At 42.6% G+C, this 20,069-nt stretch overlaps 1 protein-coding gene across 1 annotated transcript in view; it reads left to right on the forward strand.

Moving 5' to 3' along the window:
- Nucleotides 1-20,069, forward strand: part of diaph2 (diaphanous-related formin 2) — a 411,814-nt gene that overhangs the window by 159,826 nt on the left and 231,919 nt on the right. Inside the window, exon 18 of the mRNA XM_069669466.1 lies at nucleotides 132-246. Coding sequence (XP_069525567.1) covers nucleotides 132-246 — 115 coding nt within the window. The remainder of the gene's footprint in view (nucleotides 1-131; nucleotides 247-20,069) is intronic.

Genomic DNA, 20,069 nt, shown 5'->3' on the forward strand with positions numbered 1-20,069 from the left:
CACACACAGAATAAAAAAAAAACACACACACAGACAAACCCCATCTCCAGTGAGAAGAACTTTTTGAGTGGCAGGTTGGTGGAATGGCGGTCTCTGATTGTGGTGATAATGGAATCCTTGTGTCATTGCAGATAGTGCCTCAGGAAATGGCAGAGAATTGCTTCTGGATCAAAGTCAAAGAAGAGAAGTTTGAGAATCCTGACCTATTTGCTCAGCTCTCCCTCTGCTTCTCGTCGCAGAGCAAAGGTAAGGAGGCGTCATCTCTCTTCAGCCCCCCCCCTCCCTTAATTAATCTCCACACACATGCTTCATTTAGCCTCTCGGCAACAGACGCCAAGCCACTTTCATCTTGTGACACTTTAAGAAACCGTTTTCCTCACTGAAATGTTAATTATGTTATAAAAAAAACCCCAAGAACTTTTCTCGACTGCATTTGAACACCATCTATGTATGCTCTCAAGTCAAATCTCTGTGCCAATTAGTGCTACCAGTGCTCTTGCTGGAGTGTTTGTTTGTGTCTTTGAGAAAGCTTGAATGCACTGTGGCTGCTCATTGTTTTTGCTCTTTGTACCCATTGAGTAGTTTCAAATCAGTGATTTTGTGAGGCACGTGGGTGTACACAAACTTGAACTTGTACGTATATGTGTGAGCCGAGAGCAGTTATGCTTGGTTTGCCTCCTGCCTTTTCCAGTCCAGTAGACCAGTCCTCCATGTGGGAAGAGGGGAAGGCTTTTGTGATGGAAGCTCTGGGAGTTTTCTTGTCCCGGCCAGTTTGTTTCTCAGATACACAACCAGGCTACCTAACTTGCTGATGAATAACACAAGCAGTACAGAGCAAGTTTGTTTGGTGTGTGCAGGCACTTGATGTATTCCTCCCCATGACAATTTGAGTGTTTTTCCACTTCTTTGACAGTGTGTGTGTTTTTCTGTGTGCGTGGAACAGTCCTCTTATTCCAGCAGCAGTGGGAGGGGAGAAGTCAGAGCCCTGTCAAGCGCCGAACAGTCAAATCTGAGCTCTGGCAGGAAGTGTGGACGTAACTATACAGAGTCCTCCAACTGTTCCCCATATACCCACCGTCTGTTTGGATACCAGTCAGCCTGCCTGCAGCTCCGAACTCCGTCTTCCTCACAGCCTCCAGGTCTACAAACTAGGCTCATCTCCTTTTTTTGTTCTGTGAAATAAATAGCAATCTTGCCTCGGCTGCCGCAAGGTGATTTGCCGGCATAATACAGATGGAGGGAGAATGTGGGAAGGAGAAAAAAAACAGTATTTGCGAGGCTTAATGAAGTGGCAGTGGCAGGCCTGTTGCTTCCACCAGAGGATAACTGCCACACTATATATTTTTTAACACATGCTTCATGACATATCTGAGTTAATTGACAGTCAGGCGCGTTTGAAAACTTTGAAATACTCATATAATAATATGTGTATATTTGATTTGATTCATATATTCCCACTGGGAAGGTAAATTCCACATTTAGTGTTTGTAAATCTTCAATATTTTTGCAGAGAACTGTTGTAAAAGACGACTTTTTCGCATGAAATACAACTTAGTAACTGGAGTTCCACAGACTGGTTTTAATTCAGCTTTAAATGTCCTTTTAAATCATTTATTAAATTCACTTTCTCACCCAGTGGGGACTTTGAAAAAAGCTCTATAGATAGTCCGTGTTCCCGCTGGCAGGGTAGGAATTCATGATCCAGCATTTCCCCCGGGAGTTACCTTTGCTGGATCCCTATCAATTACCCCTGCAGCGACTTCACTGAATCAGCTCTTTTCCCTCTATTGTTGAAACAGAACATGATTTGCTCATGAATGAAAAATGCTGTTTAATGTTTGATATCCGCCCCCCTCTCCCACACACACACACACACACACACACACACACACCGTCAGTGAAGTTGAAAGTCAATGAGGAGCGCTTTGATGTGGATGGTATTGCAAAAAAAAAGGTGCTAGATGGGATCTTCCTAAAATGAGATAGTTGTTCATTTGTTTTTCCTCTTTTTCATGCTTCGCGCAGCCTTTCAGACGCACTCCGTCTGAGCTTATTACACAATAAGTGAGCTTTAACATTAAACGCTTTGTCAGACAGACCCCCGCCTTTATTTCCACATTGGCCTGACCCATTTGGGTTTCAGTCTCCCTTTATCTCAGTTCGACTTGTTTAGCAGGTAGTGGTGTGTTTAAAGCAGTGTTGGAAGACATAGACTTGCAAGATTAATTCCCGAGGTGTTGTACTCTCATTGTAACCTCTCAGTGTAACCACGGACCATAAATCCTTTGTGCTGATTTGACAAACCAGTCACTGGTGAACACCGACTTCATTTGTCTGCGATATCGCCACCGCTGTTTAAATCACACACACACAAACACACAAGCGTACACACTTGTTGGTTTTGTCCTTTCCTTCATTGCGGCACCTCCATCTTTGCCACATCTGAGACGTGGATATTTATAAGTCGAGCACACTTCGGGGGGGGGACTAGTGTATCGTGAAAGATGAGGCAAGCAGGTGTAAATGCCTTCCCTGCAGAGCTGCCCTCAGAAAATGGTGCAAAAAGGCTTGTGTTAACTTGGCGTTCCTTGGGATTCTTGCTTGTTACTTGCATTGTTGAAGAACAACACTTAGGCAGTAAAAAAAAGAAGAAAAAAAAAAGAATCACTTTAACAGCCCCCAATTTTCAGATGCTTATTGCGCTCAGAGGCCTCTAAAACAACTGAGAATGCAGGACTGTCATCTCCCCTGCTGCTTTTATGAGTCTCACTGTTTAATGAGTTTCTCCAAGAAAAGGAAATGATAATCAAGAGGGATTTCAAGCTCGGCTTCAATCTTCTAAAAGTGGCTTTTTAAAAAAAAAAAATCTCAGTCATTTATTATAAAATGGCTCTTTGGCCTGATTGAGAATTCAACACATATGTCAGTTATTATGTACTCTGAATACCATCGGCGTCTCAGTGATTAAGTCAGACTACAAACAGTATGTGTCTCACTTAAGGATGACAGAGACAACTAAAAAAAGGATACCAATTTAATAATGCTAAACAATATTACACATCAAACATGCTGGAAATTTCCAATATAACTACAGTAATTAGATACGTGTGTATGTATACAGCTCCGGAAAAAAATAAGAGACCACTGATTCTACTTTTAAGTAAAATTAACTTTTGTTTTATTATAAACCACATTTCTCCAAACTTCCAACTAAAATATTCTCACTGAGGTCTTTGATGTGCAGAAAATGACGACTGGTTCAGATCACAAAAAGATGTTTTTCAGACCTGGAATAATGCAAAGAAAACAAGTTCATGTTCATTTTTAAACAACAGAATACTAATTTTTTAACTCAGGATGAGATCAGAAGTCAATATTTGGTGGAACAACCTGTTTGCAGCTTTCATGCACCTTGGCATGCTCTCCACCAGTCTCCCACATTGCTGTTGAGTGACGTTAGGCCACTCTTGGCGCAAAGGTTCGAGCAGCTCGGCTTTGTTCGATGGCTTGTAATCATCCGTCTTCCTCTTGATCACATTCAGGAGGTTTTCAATGGGGTTCAGATCTGGATTGGGCTGACCATGACATGTAGAGAGAGATGCTGATTTAAGGAGCTGCATGGATACAAATCTGTGGATTTACAGGAGACGCTTCATTGATGTCCCTGGAACGTTGTAGCAACTTGAAAATAATTACAGTGTGTGTATGTAACGTATTTATAATAAGATAATTAGAATTATCCTTTAATTTATGTTTTGTCACCTTAAATTAAGGTAGAAACTATGCACACAAATGAACTAACTTGATATCACTCAAAGTCTGATGTGCTAATCACCTGACACATTTATATAGCAGTTACCATTGTTAGTTGACACTGCTATTTATGGTAACAGACTGCTGTAGCTGTAAAGGCGTAGTGATTCATCCTTTCCAGAACTCCTCCTAAGAACTTCTCCATAGTTCCATAGCTTCTATAAAGTCTTTGTGTTTTAAATATCACTTGCATGATTCTGTTCTGATGTAGGTAAATATAGTATCTTAAAGTTCCACGTCCATCACTGATGTCAAAGCAGGTGTTCCACCTTCGGAGCTTCCGAGTGCTTTGTGATTGGGAAATTGTTACCACCCACGCACGTAGAGCCGATGTGTTACCAGCGTCACGCATCTCTTTTTGATCTTGCTCACCACCCCGGTTGTTCACCTCTTTTGAAGTTGTGTACGAGACATTAAATGAACAACCCGACCACGTCATAGAGTTTTTTTTATTTCCCTTTAAATCTGTTTTTTTTCCCCGCTCATGCTTTCTCCTCTCGTCTTTTATCCTCTTCTCTATCTTTGCTTTGGCTGTATCGGCTTTTCCCCCTCTTTCTTTGCCCTCTTCTCCATTGACTCCTCTCTCTTTTTTTTTTTGTTCTTTTACCCTCATCTCCCCTCAGTTCGCTTTATCAATCAGTGGGTTGTGCCTTTGTACGGCTCTTTGGGATCAAATCAGATTCACTTCGGGATTGAATGTGTGTAGCCATGGCCTGCTGCATTTGAAAGGCAATTCATTCAGCTGGAACTTTGCAGTTCAATTTGAAACAAGATTGATGTTGGCAAACTTCACACCCCCTTTCTTCCAAAATGTTTCCTCCATTGCACACACCAATTGCTGATGGACAAAGGGCATATGCCACTTTGTAATGGTGATGTGTGGGCTTCACAGCATGAGCAACACAACAAAAGGAGGGCGGTTTCTCAACCACTGAAATCCCTGAATAAACTGTATAGATCAAAAGCTTTACTACACATAACACAGGACAAGACGCTATAAATCTATACTATAAATATTACAGATAAATACACTTATTCTGGGTAGCAGCCATGCTGTTAACATGATTATATCCCCAATTCCCTCAAGAGGAATGTTGGTGTTGTGTAGACCAAAATACATGTTACAGTTTCAAAGGTAATGACACCCATACGTCTGCAGAGAGACGCTGAGGCCTAATGACGATGTACGTACATCCTCAAGGAGGAATCAGAGGCTCTGGTCCACCCCTCTGAGCAGGGTCATTGGGACTTTCTTTCCCAGCATGCCTCTGTGTTAATGATGCTGAGGCAGCTAATGAACCTGCTAACATGAGTGCTTGCGGTGAATAAGGCCAGAGGGGACGGGGAGAAATGTTACCGATCCTTAAAAACACCTTTTGGTGAGACGGAGAGGCATGAGGTTATGGTTTGAAAGTGGATATCAAGGGAGTCCTTCGCCTTAAGAATTTAAGCAGATTTTTGTAACATCATGTGCTGTATTTCAAGTTGTGTCTTTGATATATAATTCATAATGGAAATTAAAACTGTGTAATTGTTTCTATTGATGTGTAAGAATTTATTACGGCACATTAATTCAGTTTTGAAGTTTTATCTTTGAGCGTGTTTTGTTTTTCTTTTTACGGCTGCACGGTGGTGCAGTGGGTACGCTGCCACCTGTCACAGCCCAGGCTCAGTGAGCTGGACAAAGAGGGAGACCACACAGTTTAGAAAAGTAATTTAAACAATAATTTATTGAAACTAACACAACGACAACCTAAGAAATGTATCTCCAGTCTGTTAATGTGTCGTATTGTACAGGCAAAACAAAAACGAACCAAAAGGTTTGGTAATGGCAGCCCACAGAGAGAAAATGAGGCCAAGAAGCCAGCTTAAATACACCTCAGCCTGCCCAGGTGAAAGGTAACTAGCTCCGCCCATCTCTACCTGCAAGGAAAAGGAACACAGGACAGAAGGAGTCAGGGGCCGCCACAGCTAGAGGGTTTCTAGTTTTCGAATCGCGGCTCGGCCGCAGTGGGCCTTTCTGTGTGGAGCTTGCATGTTGTTCCCGTGCATGCGTGGGTTCCTTCTGGGTACTCCGGCTTCCTACCACAGACATGCTCGTTAGGTTAATTGGTGACTCGCCCGTAGGTGTGAATGTGAGCGTGAAAGGTTGTCCGTCTTTATGTGTCAGCCTTGTGATTGACTGGATCAGTCCAAAATGTGTACACCGCCTCTCGCCCAATGACAGCTGGAATAGGCTCCAGCCCACCAACCTTGATCAGGGTTAGCAGTGTAGATAATGGATGGAGGGATGGATGTTGTCTTACTCTATTTTTTGATACTTCACCATTATATTCTCAAAATGTCATGCTCATCGCTCAGCCCTGGAAAGGTAACTTGGGTTAAACCTTCAAAGTGAAAGCTGCAGTCCCCCCCTCCCTTCATCACATGAGATCTGATCAAATCCCTCTGGAGTCCTCCTCACGCTGACACCCATTTTCCTTTACCTCTCTTCCCTACAACTCTACCCCCCCCACACACACATATTCCCCTCTGAGCCCGTGTGGCGTGCACACCAGTGGATTCTGAATCCCCGCTACAAAGCCCCGGCAGCAGGGCGGTAATGACCCTGCCACAACGGCAGTAATGATGGAATCAGTGGGGGGTTTAGCTGCCTCTCTGACTCTCCCTAATAAGTCCCCTAATAACTGCGTTAACATCAGGGCTGACCCGGCCACCAGATCAAACACACTCACGCATGGCCGGCCAACTCACATGACACTCGGCGACTTCTCAGTCGGACGAGAAAAGTGTGGCTGACCAGCTCACTGTGTGTGTTTGGAGCCTTACAGCGCATTTTCAGAACAAGTCTACGGATGCAAGTTTTGGCTCAGAGAAAACAGTCGCAAACAATAAATGCCACTCAAATTATTTTAATCCTGTTAAGCTGTATTCATTCAATAACAATGTGTCTTGTTGATGGAAACCTTTGAAAAGCTTGTTGCTCTTGAAAACAAATATCCCGAGACTACTTTTGGAGCTCTGCCTCCTCAGATAGTCACAATGTAATAAAGGCTTTTGTCTAATGAGTTTAAGCTCAACTCAAGACCCTCCGCCCTCTGTGGGATAGTCTTGTATTAATAGCGTGTATACAACGATAAGCTTCTGATATGTTCTATGTCAGTGTTGGGGAAGTCAGGCTTGATGGTTCTCTATGGTTCCCCGGAGAACGAGGCTGTTTATTACTGATTCTGTTAATTGAGAGGAGGGAGCATCCGCCAGGCTGCATCTTTACCCTGGGCTTTTCTTCTCCTGACATCGCTCCCTTTCTCCTCTCTTATCTCGCCTTTCTCCGGTTGCTTCTGAAATCATCTCTTTGGACAGAGCCGTGTCCATCTGGCGCCAGGGCCGGCCTTGTAAAAACACTAAAAAACAAAACAAAAAAAAACACCCACTCTCGCTTTCTATCAAGCTCTTTGTTTAACAGCTGCAGTCTCCCACAAACAAGATCGCAATTGGCATTTCACCACATACTCATTTTGTAAACTGTCATCAGTGTCTGTGAGTGGAGAGATGCTTCCCCTTTGGTGAATTGTTTTGATGACCCAAGACCTCTTGTCCAACCAGTAAATCAAGCATTCTGGATTAAATGTCCATTATTACTCGAAGCCAACCAAAGAGGATATTATCCCATTTTGGAAAAGAAAGGGCCTCAAATGGTACCATTTTCCTCATTTTAGAAGGGAGGCCATTAATTCCTGGCACAGGCAGGACACATTTGTCTCAATAAAACACAAAACACCCTAATGTTCATTCCTCTCTGTTTGGGACAGCCGGCCCACTGTGAATATCTCAGGGTCAGCCCTTTTTCGCGCTCATCCCTGCACGTTTTTTAATATATCGCATATGAATGGAAATTAGGCCCTTAAATATTAATGACAAGTAATTGGTTTATTGTAGGAGACTATATAATGTGCGCGTGCATCTGTGTCTCCGAGAGGCAGAGCGAGCGGGCGAGCGAGCGAGAGAGATATCCTCTCATTCCTACTTCATATTGCCTCGCTGTGATGTCCCACTGATTTTAATCTTCTCTGCTCAGATGAGAGCCATTCTGACGATCGCAGTGCACTTTAACTTTAGCCCTCTGAATATTAGCTTTCTTTGATACCTGCCGCTCGCTGCCTCCCAGGTCTGCACTCTGCTAACTTTTATGTGCCTTCAGGTACACCATAATGTATCTGTAAATCTGTCTCCTCAAAAATAAATAACCCCTGTGCATCTAAATATGTTTTATCTCTCTGTCCCCCTGCGCACACCAGCTAAATCATGTTTAGGAAATGTCAATCTTTATTGTTTTATCTTTTTAATCTCGCTCTGTGATGGTGAATGGACTGCACTTCATATACATCGATCAACCGTGACATTATGACCACCTGCCTATTGTGTCAGACCTCAAACAGCCCTGACCAGTCGAGGCCCCACTAGACCTCTAAAGGTGTGCTGAGGAGAGGCAGCAGATCCTTTAAGTCCTGTAAGTTGCGAGGTGGGGCCTCCATGGCTCGGACTTGTTTGTCCAGCACATCCCACAGATGCTCCACTGAATTGAGATCAGGGGAATTTGGAGGCCAAGTCAACACCTTGAACTCGTTGTCTTGTTCCTGAAACCATTCCTGAACTGAACTCTTGCAGTGTGGCAGGGAGCATTATCCTGCTGAAAGAGGCCACTGCCATTAGGGGATGCCGTTTCCATGAAGGACTTAGTCTGCAACAATGTTTAGGTAGGTAGCTCTTCTGTTGGATCGGACCACACGGGCCGGCCTTCGCTCCCCACGTGCATCAGTGAGCCTTGGTCGCCCATGAACCTGTCGCTGGTCCACCGGTTTTCCTTCCTCCCTTCCTTACAGACTGAACACCCCACAAGAGCTGCAGGTTTGGAGATGCTCTGACCCAGTCGTCGAGCCATCGCAATTTGGCCCTTGTCAAAGTCGCTCAAAACCTTGCGCTTGCCCATTTTTCCTGCTTCCAACACATGAAATTCGAGGACAAAAGGTTAACTTGCAGCCTAACGTAACCCACCCACTGACGGTGTAAGTCACCATTGCGATTTTCGACCATGCAAAGCATTTTACACTGCATACCCTTTAGCCCATTCACACATATATTCATAGAGTCAAGGCAAAGCTTTGTCTTGTAACTTTCTAACAGCATACCTAAGTTATCTGTACCTTTAACCGTTTTTTATTGTAGATTAGAACTGTTTTAAATGTATTTTCGTCCTTGTGGTAAAGTAAGTTTGATCTGCCTCGAACTGTTCTGTCAACAACACTTAGACAACCCTTATACTTAGCCAACTCTGCACACACACACACCGAATACTGATAAGTCAACAACACAAAGACAAAACAGACTGTGAAGTAAGTATAATCAAACAAAAGCACACTGAAAGCCGGGCGTTCCTGACATCTTCCTGAATGTATCAGTTAAAAGTTAAATTATTCATTTCGATAGTTAAATGTTAAACCTACATTTATTTCGGGGTCGTGCGCATTGTGCTTGTGCCTTCACATCAACACTCGGATGTTCCCTCAACATTTCCATTACATGGCATTTACCGGCATGACCGTATTTGTTACATCATGCATAATAACAAAACGTCCTTCCTCCGGCAACCCCAGGAAACGGTAACCTATAACAGTGCATTATGTATTCCAAAGTGATATTTAGATTGAAAACAAAAAGGAATGACGTGTTCAGTTTGTGTATTTATGCATATCTTTAAATGTTCTGCAGGAGCGAGACTTCAGTGGCTGCCTAATTGAGTGATCGCACGCCTTATTAACAGTGGGACTTGCCGTTAAAAAGAGGACAATGTCAGTACTGTCACCGGAGCTTTTCACATGGAAAAGCCCCAGCGGAGCTTCATTAACTCGCCCCCATGATCCCAGACTGCAGAATATGGAGTGCATATCTAATCCAGCTCAGAAGTATCAGTACAAGAGCGGTGTGTTTTATTGGAAATACTCGATGTGTGTCGATGCACTGCTGCAATAGATTGGACATTTTCGAGTGAAGCATGTGAGGATTTTTTTTTTTTAAAGAGCAACAATTTGAGGAAAAATGTAGAATTATACAGATTTGTCAATAACTACCACAAAAAAGGAACTTATCTTTCCCCTTCCTCAGATTTCTTAATGCACTTCTATAGCGGCAGCCTTCACACAAATCCATTTACAGTGACACTCACCATTCCATTAACAGCTTTGTTTTCACTCCTCTTGGCAGGTATTAATTTCAGGGCTGGATAGCTTTTCTTCTACTTAAGCTATAGCTGCTATTTTTTTCTCTGATAGGCCTGTAGACAAAGTTTGTTTTTCAAGCTGTTCAAACTCAACCACCTGCTGTATTTCATAATCTCCTCCTAAATGAGATCGAACACAGACTCCGTCGGCAGCTAACAGAAAGCATCGGCTGTAATTGCAAACGTTTAACTACTATCTTAATTTCACTCTTGTCGTCTAACTCCGACCTCTCCGAACGCACTTTGGATCCGGCTCCATGTTGACTCGTGATATCCATACACGAGGTCCCGTTTCTGCACTGCCTAACACGACGCCTGGCAGTGCACAGTCGCCCGCTGAGTTTGTTACATGGCATTAAGTTTAATTTGTCTTTGAGCCTCTTTGCTGGAATTGGTTTGTGACTACAAGTGGGCCAGGGGGGTGACACTCCGCAGACAATCTGGCTGGAAAGGGACAAAGAGGAGACAGAGGAGCGCGGGGGAGGGTGGGGGGGTAGAGACAGCGGCCGTGATGTCACATGCAGGGTGGGTAAACAATCAAGAGTCCTGCGTGTTCAAGATGGTGCCTCCTTGAATATAAACAATCATGACTTCTCACGACACGGCCAGGTAAATTACTGCACAGACACAAAAGGTTGAGATGAGGGAAAGGGAGAGTGAGGTAGACAGAGCAGATTATAGATCGTGATCCAAAGTCACAGGGAAAAGGAAGGAAGCCAATAAAAACACAACAAGAAAAACAGAGTGAAAGTTAAAGCTGGGATCACTGGAATTCAAACCAAATCACTTTTGTTTTTGTAGACATGGAGTCTGGATTTTTTGCTATTCTTGATATATGTATTGAAAAAATAAACCTCCATCTATCCATCCATCTATTATCGATACAGCTTATCCTGTATCCCGGCTGTCATTGGGCGAGAGGCCAGTGTTAAATTCATTAACGAAAATTATGACAAAAAAAGTTCAACAATGATCTTTTTCCCACGACAAAGACGAGACATCGACGTGCTAAAAATAGATCTTTGATAATAAAAACTTTGATGACACACATTTTTTGTTTCCGTTAACGAGGCGAGACGATACGGGACTAAAATGTTAGTGGTGGGCTGACGGACAATCGAAATCCATCATATTTTAAAGCCTCGAGCACCAGTTAGAGATTACAGGTATCATGAAGGTGGCTGATAACTTTCTGTGTTAACTCTTTCTGCTTCAGGCTCTGTGCACGCTCACAGAGAGAGGAGTGTTTGACGCTTCATTTGATGCTACTTCCGCATAAAAATGAAAAAATGACTAAAATGTGACTAAAGCGAATAAGCATTTTCATCTGAAGACTAACGGTGCGGACACTCTGCACATGACCAATTCACCGACACTCGTTTCCGCCTAGCCTCGCTGGTCACTTTTTGGGGTGAATTGAGGAGTCTTCAAAAAAATGTACACCCCACAAAGTTCATTCACTAAATAGTAAATCACTGATGTGGCTCGTAGAAACTCAGTGTTGCTTGGGTGACTCTTGTGCAGTGATGTGAGGATAAACTTCAACCCTGACTCAGATGTAAAAAGATTAAACAATATTTTAATTCCACTTTAGGTTACTTTTTCCCGGAAGATTCTCAGCTATTTATCCTTGTCAGCTGAACTATGGTCAGAAAACCGTGTGGCTCTGTCCTTCATCGAGCCTCTCCTAAAACAAAAAACATGTCTGGGCGTATTACCTGAAAAGACCTACTTCTCTGAAAGAGACAGTAACATAATGCTTTTTAAATATAATAAAATAAACATGTTTATCTCTTTATCTTATTAAACAAAATATGCACTGTACTTATTTATTAAACTTAACCATTCATGAATTTAACTTGGGCTCCACAACCATTTTCTTTAAATGCATGATTATGACATAATTAGGCAGAATAGCTGTTTGAAAGTGGCGCCGCTTGCCTGGTGCGAGTCGACATCCCAGCATGCTTTGACCAGTGAATTGGCCGCTTGCAATGCACTATGAATGGGGCAAATTTTTGGCTGCGTGAGTTTGCGTTCAGTGGGTCCACACCATAAGACTAAGAACTAGACTCTAGACTTAATCTAAAATAGCTGCCAAAATAGACACAGCGGGGTTCACCCTGGACTGATCACCGGTCACAGGGCTGATACACAGAGACGGACAACCTTTCACGCTCACACTCACATCAGTTAACCAATCCACCTAACGAGCATGTCTTTGGACTGTGAGAGGAAGCTGAGGTACCCGGAAGGAACCCACGCGTGCATGGGGAGAGCATGCAAACTCCACACAGAAAGGCCCACTATGTCTGAACCGGGATTCGAACCAGGAATCTTCTAGCTGTGAGGCGACAGCGCTAACCACCAAACATATACGTCAAATACTAATGAACATACGACTGTAGCAGGATATAGTGACTCTGAGACAGCCAACTTAGCAAAGTGCTAATGTGCTTCTTAGTTGTTTGAATATTTCAGCACTAATGTTACATTTCTATCAATTTTGAGTCAATCCCTTTTTGTATTTCAGGCATTAACAGATGTGAAATAAATGTACAGATTGTGATGAATGAGATGGATAGTTAGTGCGACCAAAAATAGACACAAGGATTTTTAGAAACTGAAGTTTGTGAAGTACATCATCAGGGGAAAACGCAATGAAACAGGAAGTAAGCAGTCCAACACTGTAGAAGAAATGTAATGCTGAGTTAAGATGTGTCACTTTTGGATATCCAATATGACAGAAAGCTTTTTAAAGCCTCTCTCTGTCCCCACAGAAGAGTGAGCACCACCTCTCCAGGCGCAGGCACATAAACTGTTCTTTGCACTTTCCTCACTTTCCCTCCAGGACACACAAATTGGAAGAGCTAGCCTTTTGCTTTTTAACTTTTATTCATGTCCCCTTTCTTGTGCTCCTTTTCCATCATCCCACCCTTTTTCCCTTTCTGTACTTTTCTCTGCCTCTCTCTCCTCGTCATGTCACTTGAACTTAAATTCAGATTCTTCCCCTTTTATCCTTGTCCTGCTATAGTGTCCACAGCATACATATGTAAATCCTGTCTGTATTTCATTGTATCTTTTGTCTGTTTTCTGTCTTAGTGTCAGTTTTTTCTAGACAGTGAAAGAATTGAAAGTCTTTCCTCACTTTTTCGTTCCTCTGTGCGAGAAAGGAGGGGAAAAGAAGATTGATGGTTATTCTTGAACCGCTTTGTTTTTATTTTCCATATGTTTTACTTCCCTCTGTCGGTCTTCTTGATGCCTCCTCTGAAGAAGATGAATAGTGACAGGATAATTTAAGATTTGATGTGTTAAATCGAGAGAAGAAGGCATTGTTGGACAGGTAAAATTATAGATAAATCACACGTATGTGTGTTTTTTTATTGTTGTGGTGCGAACACTAAAAGTGGGACTACTTTCTCTGAATTTAATGATTGTTTCCTTCTTTGTTCTCTCCTTTGAACATGTTTTAGACACACAGTAATCTGTTGAAAAAAACCTAAAGCTGTACAAATGTTTAGAGGACAGTTTGCTGTAATTGTGGAGCATTATTTGAATATTGTTTTCGCCTCGTTTTACCATGTATCAAACAGAAAATGCACAAACTCGGAGGGTGCCGGGGCCTGCTGTGAAGCTCCGCTCACACTTATCCATGTTAAGCTTTAGGTCTTTCAGTGGTGTTGCACTGTTATTGCACTTTTGCTCCACCCACACAAGCCAGTAAATGGAAACTACATCAGTTACACTTCAGGGTCATGGGAATTTTGCTTGTGCTTTTTACTGTATACATAAGCACACATGAAGCCGGCTGAAATACTGCGCCGAATCACGCACATCAGTCGAAATAAATAGTAGATTAAAATCCGATGTGGGCAGGCAGAGCACTGCATAATATATTCCAGCAGGTATTTCATCATCTTCACATCCTGGCCCGACCCTTGACCCCAGTTGCTCATCGCATGATGAGGGCTGACGGATGTCAAGTCCATGTATTAATGTTCCTCTGCATGGAAAGCACAGGTCCAGCCGTGGATGGAGACTGTTAAGTAGGGGGAGCGGATGGTTTTAAAGACTAGACAGATTACTTTGACTGTGTGGATTTGCATTAAGGTGTTCCTGCTCTCCTGGCCTTTCTCTTCACCTTTCCAACTCTCTTCCAATCCATCTCTCGCTGAGGTAAAGCAGCTTATTAACCTTTCTGAGGCCACAGGCATCCCTGGGATGGAAACAACCCACAGACGTACCGTGTAAGACAAATTAACCTTAGAGGATTGATACGCCTTGATTTTAATTTTAATCACACTAGCAGTGAAACGCATTTGATATTTTATGTCTGATGTAAATGTGAGGAACGTATTACACTTTTTATTAAAGTTCAGCTCGACTGAAATGGAGACTTCAGCAGGAAGAATAGCAAGTGGACGTTTCCTACCTTGTAGATATGAAGTCAGTCCTCACTGTTCTGTGTGGGTTACATTTTGTGACTATAATTTGCATTGTTATTATTTTCTTACTCAAATTTAAATAAGATTTTCTTGTAAATATAAGTCTGTTAAGTCACTATCTCTTGCCAAATGAGGTAACACAATGGTGATTGAGCCTATGGCCCACTGATGAAAGACTTTGCATTTGCAGAATTACAGACTGGGTGTGTGGTGCGACTTCAGTGGAAACAATCGTAAGCAGCACCCAGTTAGTGACGGCTGCTTCTCCGGTCTCTGCAAGCGTTGCGAGTAAACAGTAATCTACTATGGCTGAACAAACAAAGAAAAGATCGATGACTACAGATACAACTTCAAAAATAAGTGAAAATCCAAAGAAAAAGAAACAAATTCGACGCTCAGATGAAGGCAAACAGTCTAAAAAGCAAAGCGACCGTCAGCGAGGAAAATCAAGAGTTACAACCGGAACGAACCGTGGACGTCACACATGTTTGAATATCTGCTCCCGCAATTACCGTGTATCGCCACAGGTGCCGCCAAAGAGAAGGAAACTGACATCTTCAAAATTACCACTTTAAGGGACCGAATTGAAAGATTGTTAGAGTTGTAGCTGTTTCTTTCTGTTATCAGTAAATGTTTCTACACGGTGCATTACCTTGCTTTTGCCTCACTTAGATGCGCCTTTCTTGCAAGTGATGACCCCTCTTAATCGCTTATAAACTGAAAAAAACAGCACTGTATATTTTGTTAAGTTCTAGCAAACACTCCAAAAACAGATTCCACACTCCTCATTTCCATACTGATTGCTGCGTGGAGCCAGGTATTTAATTTTGAAGATAGTCCCCTCTGTCATCGATTTCCTGTCCCGATGATCTGGGGCAATTTCTTCCGAGGAAATGCTATACATCTCTTACAAAACTGCTACAACTGTATCTATAATTGACTATCTATAATTGCTTGTGCGAGGGGCCCCCTCCCTCCCCGCGATGCAATTAGAGGTCCTGTGGTGAGGGGAAAGTGAGGGAACGACAGGTGCATAAGGGTCACCTTGTAGCCCATTACTCTGCCCCTGACGCGCGTGGTCCACCCTCCAGGAGGATTCCTCACTTGCAAGAAGAAGCGGCGTCACAATCTTCTCCTTTCTCCCCCTCCTCAAAGGAGTTTGAAATGAGTGAGACAAACACTTGTTTTTGGGTTTTTCCCTTGTTGTAATGGATGCAGCGAGCAGCAGAATGTAAAGAGCGCTGATAACAGGCGGACAAGAGGGCCAGTGAAAATACTCTGGGGTTAATTGTCTGTGTGTCATGCTTGGTGTTTGCTTTCCTCTGCTGGCATTAGCCAAAGCTAGCCAGGATGTGATGAGCTAGCGGTGTAGTGGATGACTAAGCAGGGCACGGCAGCCACTCGGGGCCTGTGAATCCCTCCCTACATCCGAGGCTGGGTTTGTTCATTAAAGGTGTGGGAGACGGTTTGACCTTAGGCGAGTCTCAAATGACCCCCACTCTCTGTAAACGCTTCATTAGCTCTGTTTTCCTCATACTGGACTGCCTGACTTAATCTACACTTCTACTCTCTCCACCTAAGTTGTGTACATAGTGTGTTTGTGTGTGTGCTGGTGCGTGCACGTATTTGTATGTGTGTTAATGAGGGCTCCTGGTGGTGTGTAATTAACACAACAGCAAATGTCCCCAAAGGGTAAGATTAACGTTGAACACATTAGACACAATGGAGCCCGGGAGAGACTTTTTTTTTTGGCAATTAAATGTTTTGTGTGTGTGTCTGTGTCTGTGTAAGTCAGACCATAACTCATGTTGGCATAACTGTTTTGCTGCCACTTCTCTCTCTCGCAAACACACATGAACGCACGCTCACACAAAGCCAGCAGTCCCTCTGGATTTGCGGGCTCCTCACATGCAGGCTGGCAGGATTCTGTCTGCCTTCCTCTCCCGTCCGCCTCCTCCACACAACCTGGTCCAACAAAGATAAACACATGCTGGGTAGATTATTAGAGAAGTACCAAGGGCCCCGCAGCAGAGCAGCCAGCGCACCATTGTGCTGCGAACGTGGCGGTGCCTTGTAGAATCCGATGCAGTCACCCCCAGGGTGTTCTGATACATACTTAGACACAGGTGGGCGCTGATACCAGCATGAGAGCTACAACAGACTCCAATGACATTTCATTGTCAAAAGGAAACTCACTGCGCATTGTTTTCACTAATGGCATGGCTGGTGGTTCGGATGTACAGGCAGCTTGAAAGGCAAATTGACAGTTGTTTACAGATATATACAGATAAGGTGCACACATCACTTTTCTTATTGTTATGCAGAAAGAAAGAAAAAAATACAATGGCTGCTCAGGGACTTCTGTGGTGTCGAGTAAACTAGTAGTTTTATCATGACAGAGGTGAGGTATCGGCGTTGGCAGATATGTCATTTTGCTGCTGATATTTTCCGCCGATAAAACAAAGCTTTAATTATGCCTAAGTGCTCGATGACTCCATGAAAAAGCTTGACATTATGCTACGACATTTACGACTTTCACAACTAGCTAACGGTTAGCTCACATTCTCATCATTTTAGTGGAATTAACATCAAACACGCTGAAAATACACTCGCGGCCAAAGCCAACACTAACAGAGCGTAACATACACATCAGTGCAAAACTAACTTACATATTCATGGACGCACACTTGATAAAAAGAGTCCGTCGACGATCACTGATGTTTCCGTAGTAGTTGCAGTAAACAAGTCCGGGCATGTCTCCCTCACTGCTGTGTTTCGAAGGGATGCTGCATTCAGGTGTGCTCAGAAACGTGAGTGATCAGACACGTGACCTTTTGTCAAGGTGCAAGTTGTCTGCTTTATGGCAGTTTTTGGCCACAACACTAAGAGTAGGCATGATATCAACTGCAATTAGGTGAAAAAAAACATGTGCCTAATATATCATTATCGAAATCGGCAATCGACAAAAAAGGTAGGAAAATTTCGGCATATCGGATATCGGCAAAAAATCCAATATCATGCACCCCTTCCCTCCACCTCTTGCAACATTTCCGAACTGTTCTCGTCCCCCTGTTGGACTGAAGAGCTTCCACAAAGTGCCTAAAAGTACCACATGCATCTACCTGCAGGCATTTAAGCAGTGTGTAATTCTGTGTGTGTGTGTGTGTGTGTGTGTGTGTGTGTGTGTGTGTGTGTGTGTGTGTGTGTGTGTGTTCATGCAGCCACATGTTTCCGTGTGCATGCATGCTTGCTTGTGTGTTTATCTCTGGTAGCTGCTGCTTTGCAAGCAACAGTTAGAAGTAATAGTAAGAGATAACCGTGCTGAGTTTATCCCGTGCTGTGTGACTCAGTGTGTTACTGTTGTTCGGAGTGACACATTAGTTCTAAAAGAGTAAGAGGATTTAGGTGAGAGGATGAATGCCACAAAGCAAGACAAGCTCTCATGTAGGGATTTTTTTTACATGTTAGAGTACACCTACTTTTATTTCTTCTTCTGAGCATTTCCAATGAAATTTGTGTTATTGATAGCTAATGTATATACACTATATATTGCGGCTTGAGCTGTAAATATAATATACTTTATTTATGTACACGTACTTAATTGCAGACAATATTTTGATCTAATCACGCCAATAAAGCTTTATTGAAATGAGCAGAGAGAGTGTGAGACGAGGGAGGGTGTGTGTGAGAGAGAGAGAGAGAGAGAGAGAGAGCACAAGGGAAGAAAAAAGGATACGGGGGTGAGAAGACGCACACACGAAAGAGATGTTTTAAGAAGTAGTATTATTTGAGATGAAGGGAGTGATAGAGGGAGAGGGATGTGATAACTACACCGGTGGAGGCTGTTATTGCTGCTAAGGAAAATGATAACATTTCTCAGCAGAGGATTTGTGCATACAGCACCGCACTTCCATCCACTTTATTGGATCAGGAGTAAGCTGTGAGATTTCTAAATTATCCTCCTTCACTTTGCGAGGGCGCATCACTCTTATTACTTTGTTTTTTTTGTTGATTTGATAGTCACGTGTCTGGGAATGGGGTTACTAAACAGTGTGGGTTTAGAGGGAAATGTATGGACACGCATGCACTTTGTTTTGCTGTGTAACGCCAGAAATACACTCTTGGAGATACACACACTGGCCTCGACAGCCGGCCTGCACTATTATTATTGTTCTGTCTGTTGTAATTAAGAAAAACAAGGCGTCAAACCAACAGTCAACACTGGTTCAGTGGTGTCTGAATTTCCTCCACTGAATGTGGCTTGATGTCAGTGTCCTCCAGCACAGCGAAAAATAAGCCCCAATTAATCTGTGATACATTCTTCCCAGAAAAATATGAATAGCTCGTTGCTTACAGTACCCCCAATTCAAGGTCTCTAAAGCGGTTAATCACTAATCAGAGCTGGCAGGTCAAGGGTACATTGTTACCTTCCAACAATCATCACTGAACAAGCTGCCAAACCTGGAGGAGAGCTATTCCTGCTCCACTCTCAAAGTCAGCACGAGCAATCTGTCACCTGCACCGCGCTCTTTGGGGGGAGAGAGCAGCGTAAACACGCGACGAGAAGTGTTGACGCTTGTTTAGCACTGAAGGAGAAGTGTTATGGTGTTGGCAATTCTCATCAGAGTGATTAAAAATAATGGCAAATGCCTGCAACAAGTATCAAATGTTATTTCATTCTCAAATTCTCTGGAAAACAGCCAAAAAAAACTCCAAAATATTTTTTTTGGCTTAAATTATGAAAACATTGAATTTAAAATGAAGAACGAAAGCCAAGATTTGTCTTTTTGAAGCCAACAAATGTTTGTTTTTTTAATTTGATAAATTACTTTTATTTCAACATGAGAACTGGTTGATTTTCAATCGACGATTAAATTAATTAGAAGTCCAGTCGAACGCCGATTTATGTGGATAGATTGACTTTATGATTGAAGTATAAGAATGCTGTGTTTGTTCATCTGAAATGACTTGCAGATAATAGAGTTTTACTTGCTGAAGTTATGCGACGTTATTGGGTAAACAGCCGTAAACATAATAAGAATTAACTTACATTTAAACTTTTATTAACCGTTTTAAAGAGTTAATTTGAAGAAATAATCAAAAGGAACAAAAAAATATCCTCCTCCGTAACAAAGCCTCATTTTCTATCTCATTAGTCTTATTTTACAGCTTAAGTTTCCCACTATAATGTTCCTTATGATATGAATTAGATGAACTGAAGGATACAGTTCAAAGTGATTGCTTAAAATAAGATAATATAGACCATAACAAAGCTTTTGGTTGCATTATAATCTCTGACTCTAGTATTGATACTTCTCATTACATCCCTTTCCCTGTCAGTCACGCTCATGCCGTAGCCTTTATTTTCTCTGTAAGAATAATTTATTCACATCTACAGCCTGACATCATTCCACATGAGCTGCTGCAATCAGGTATTTTTCCCACCATTAGGGGGCACTGTGATACAGGCCAACAACTGACGCCTCTATGAGGTTTGAGTCTGTGGCTACAGAGGGAAGAACACATCCTCATAC

The sequence above is a fragment of the Semicossyphus pulcher genome, unplaced genomic scaffold, assembly GCF_022749685.1.
Source record: "Semicossyphus pulcher isolate SPU_LCO1_2020_fin unplaced genomic scaffold, fSemPul1.0.p SCAF_2, whole genome shotgun sequence".
Lineage (NCBI taxonomy): Eukaryota > Metazoa > Chordata > Actinopteri > Labriformes > Labridae > Semicossyphus > Semicossyphus pulcher.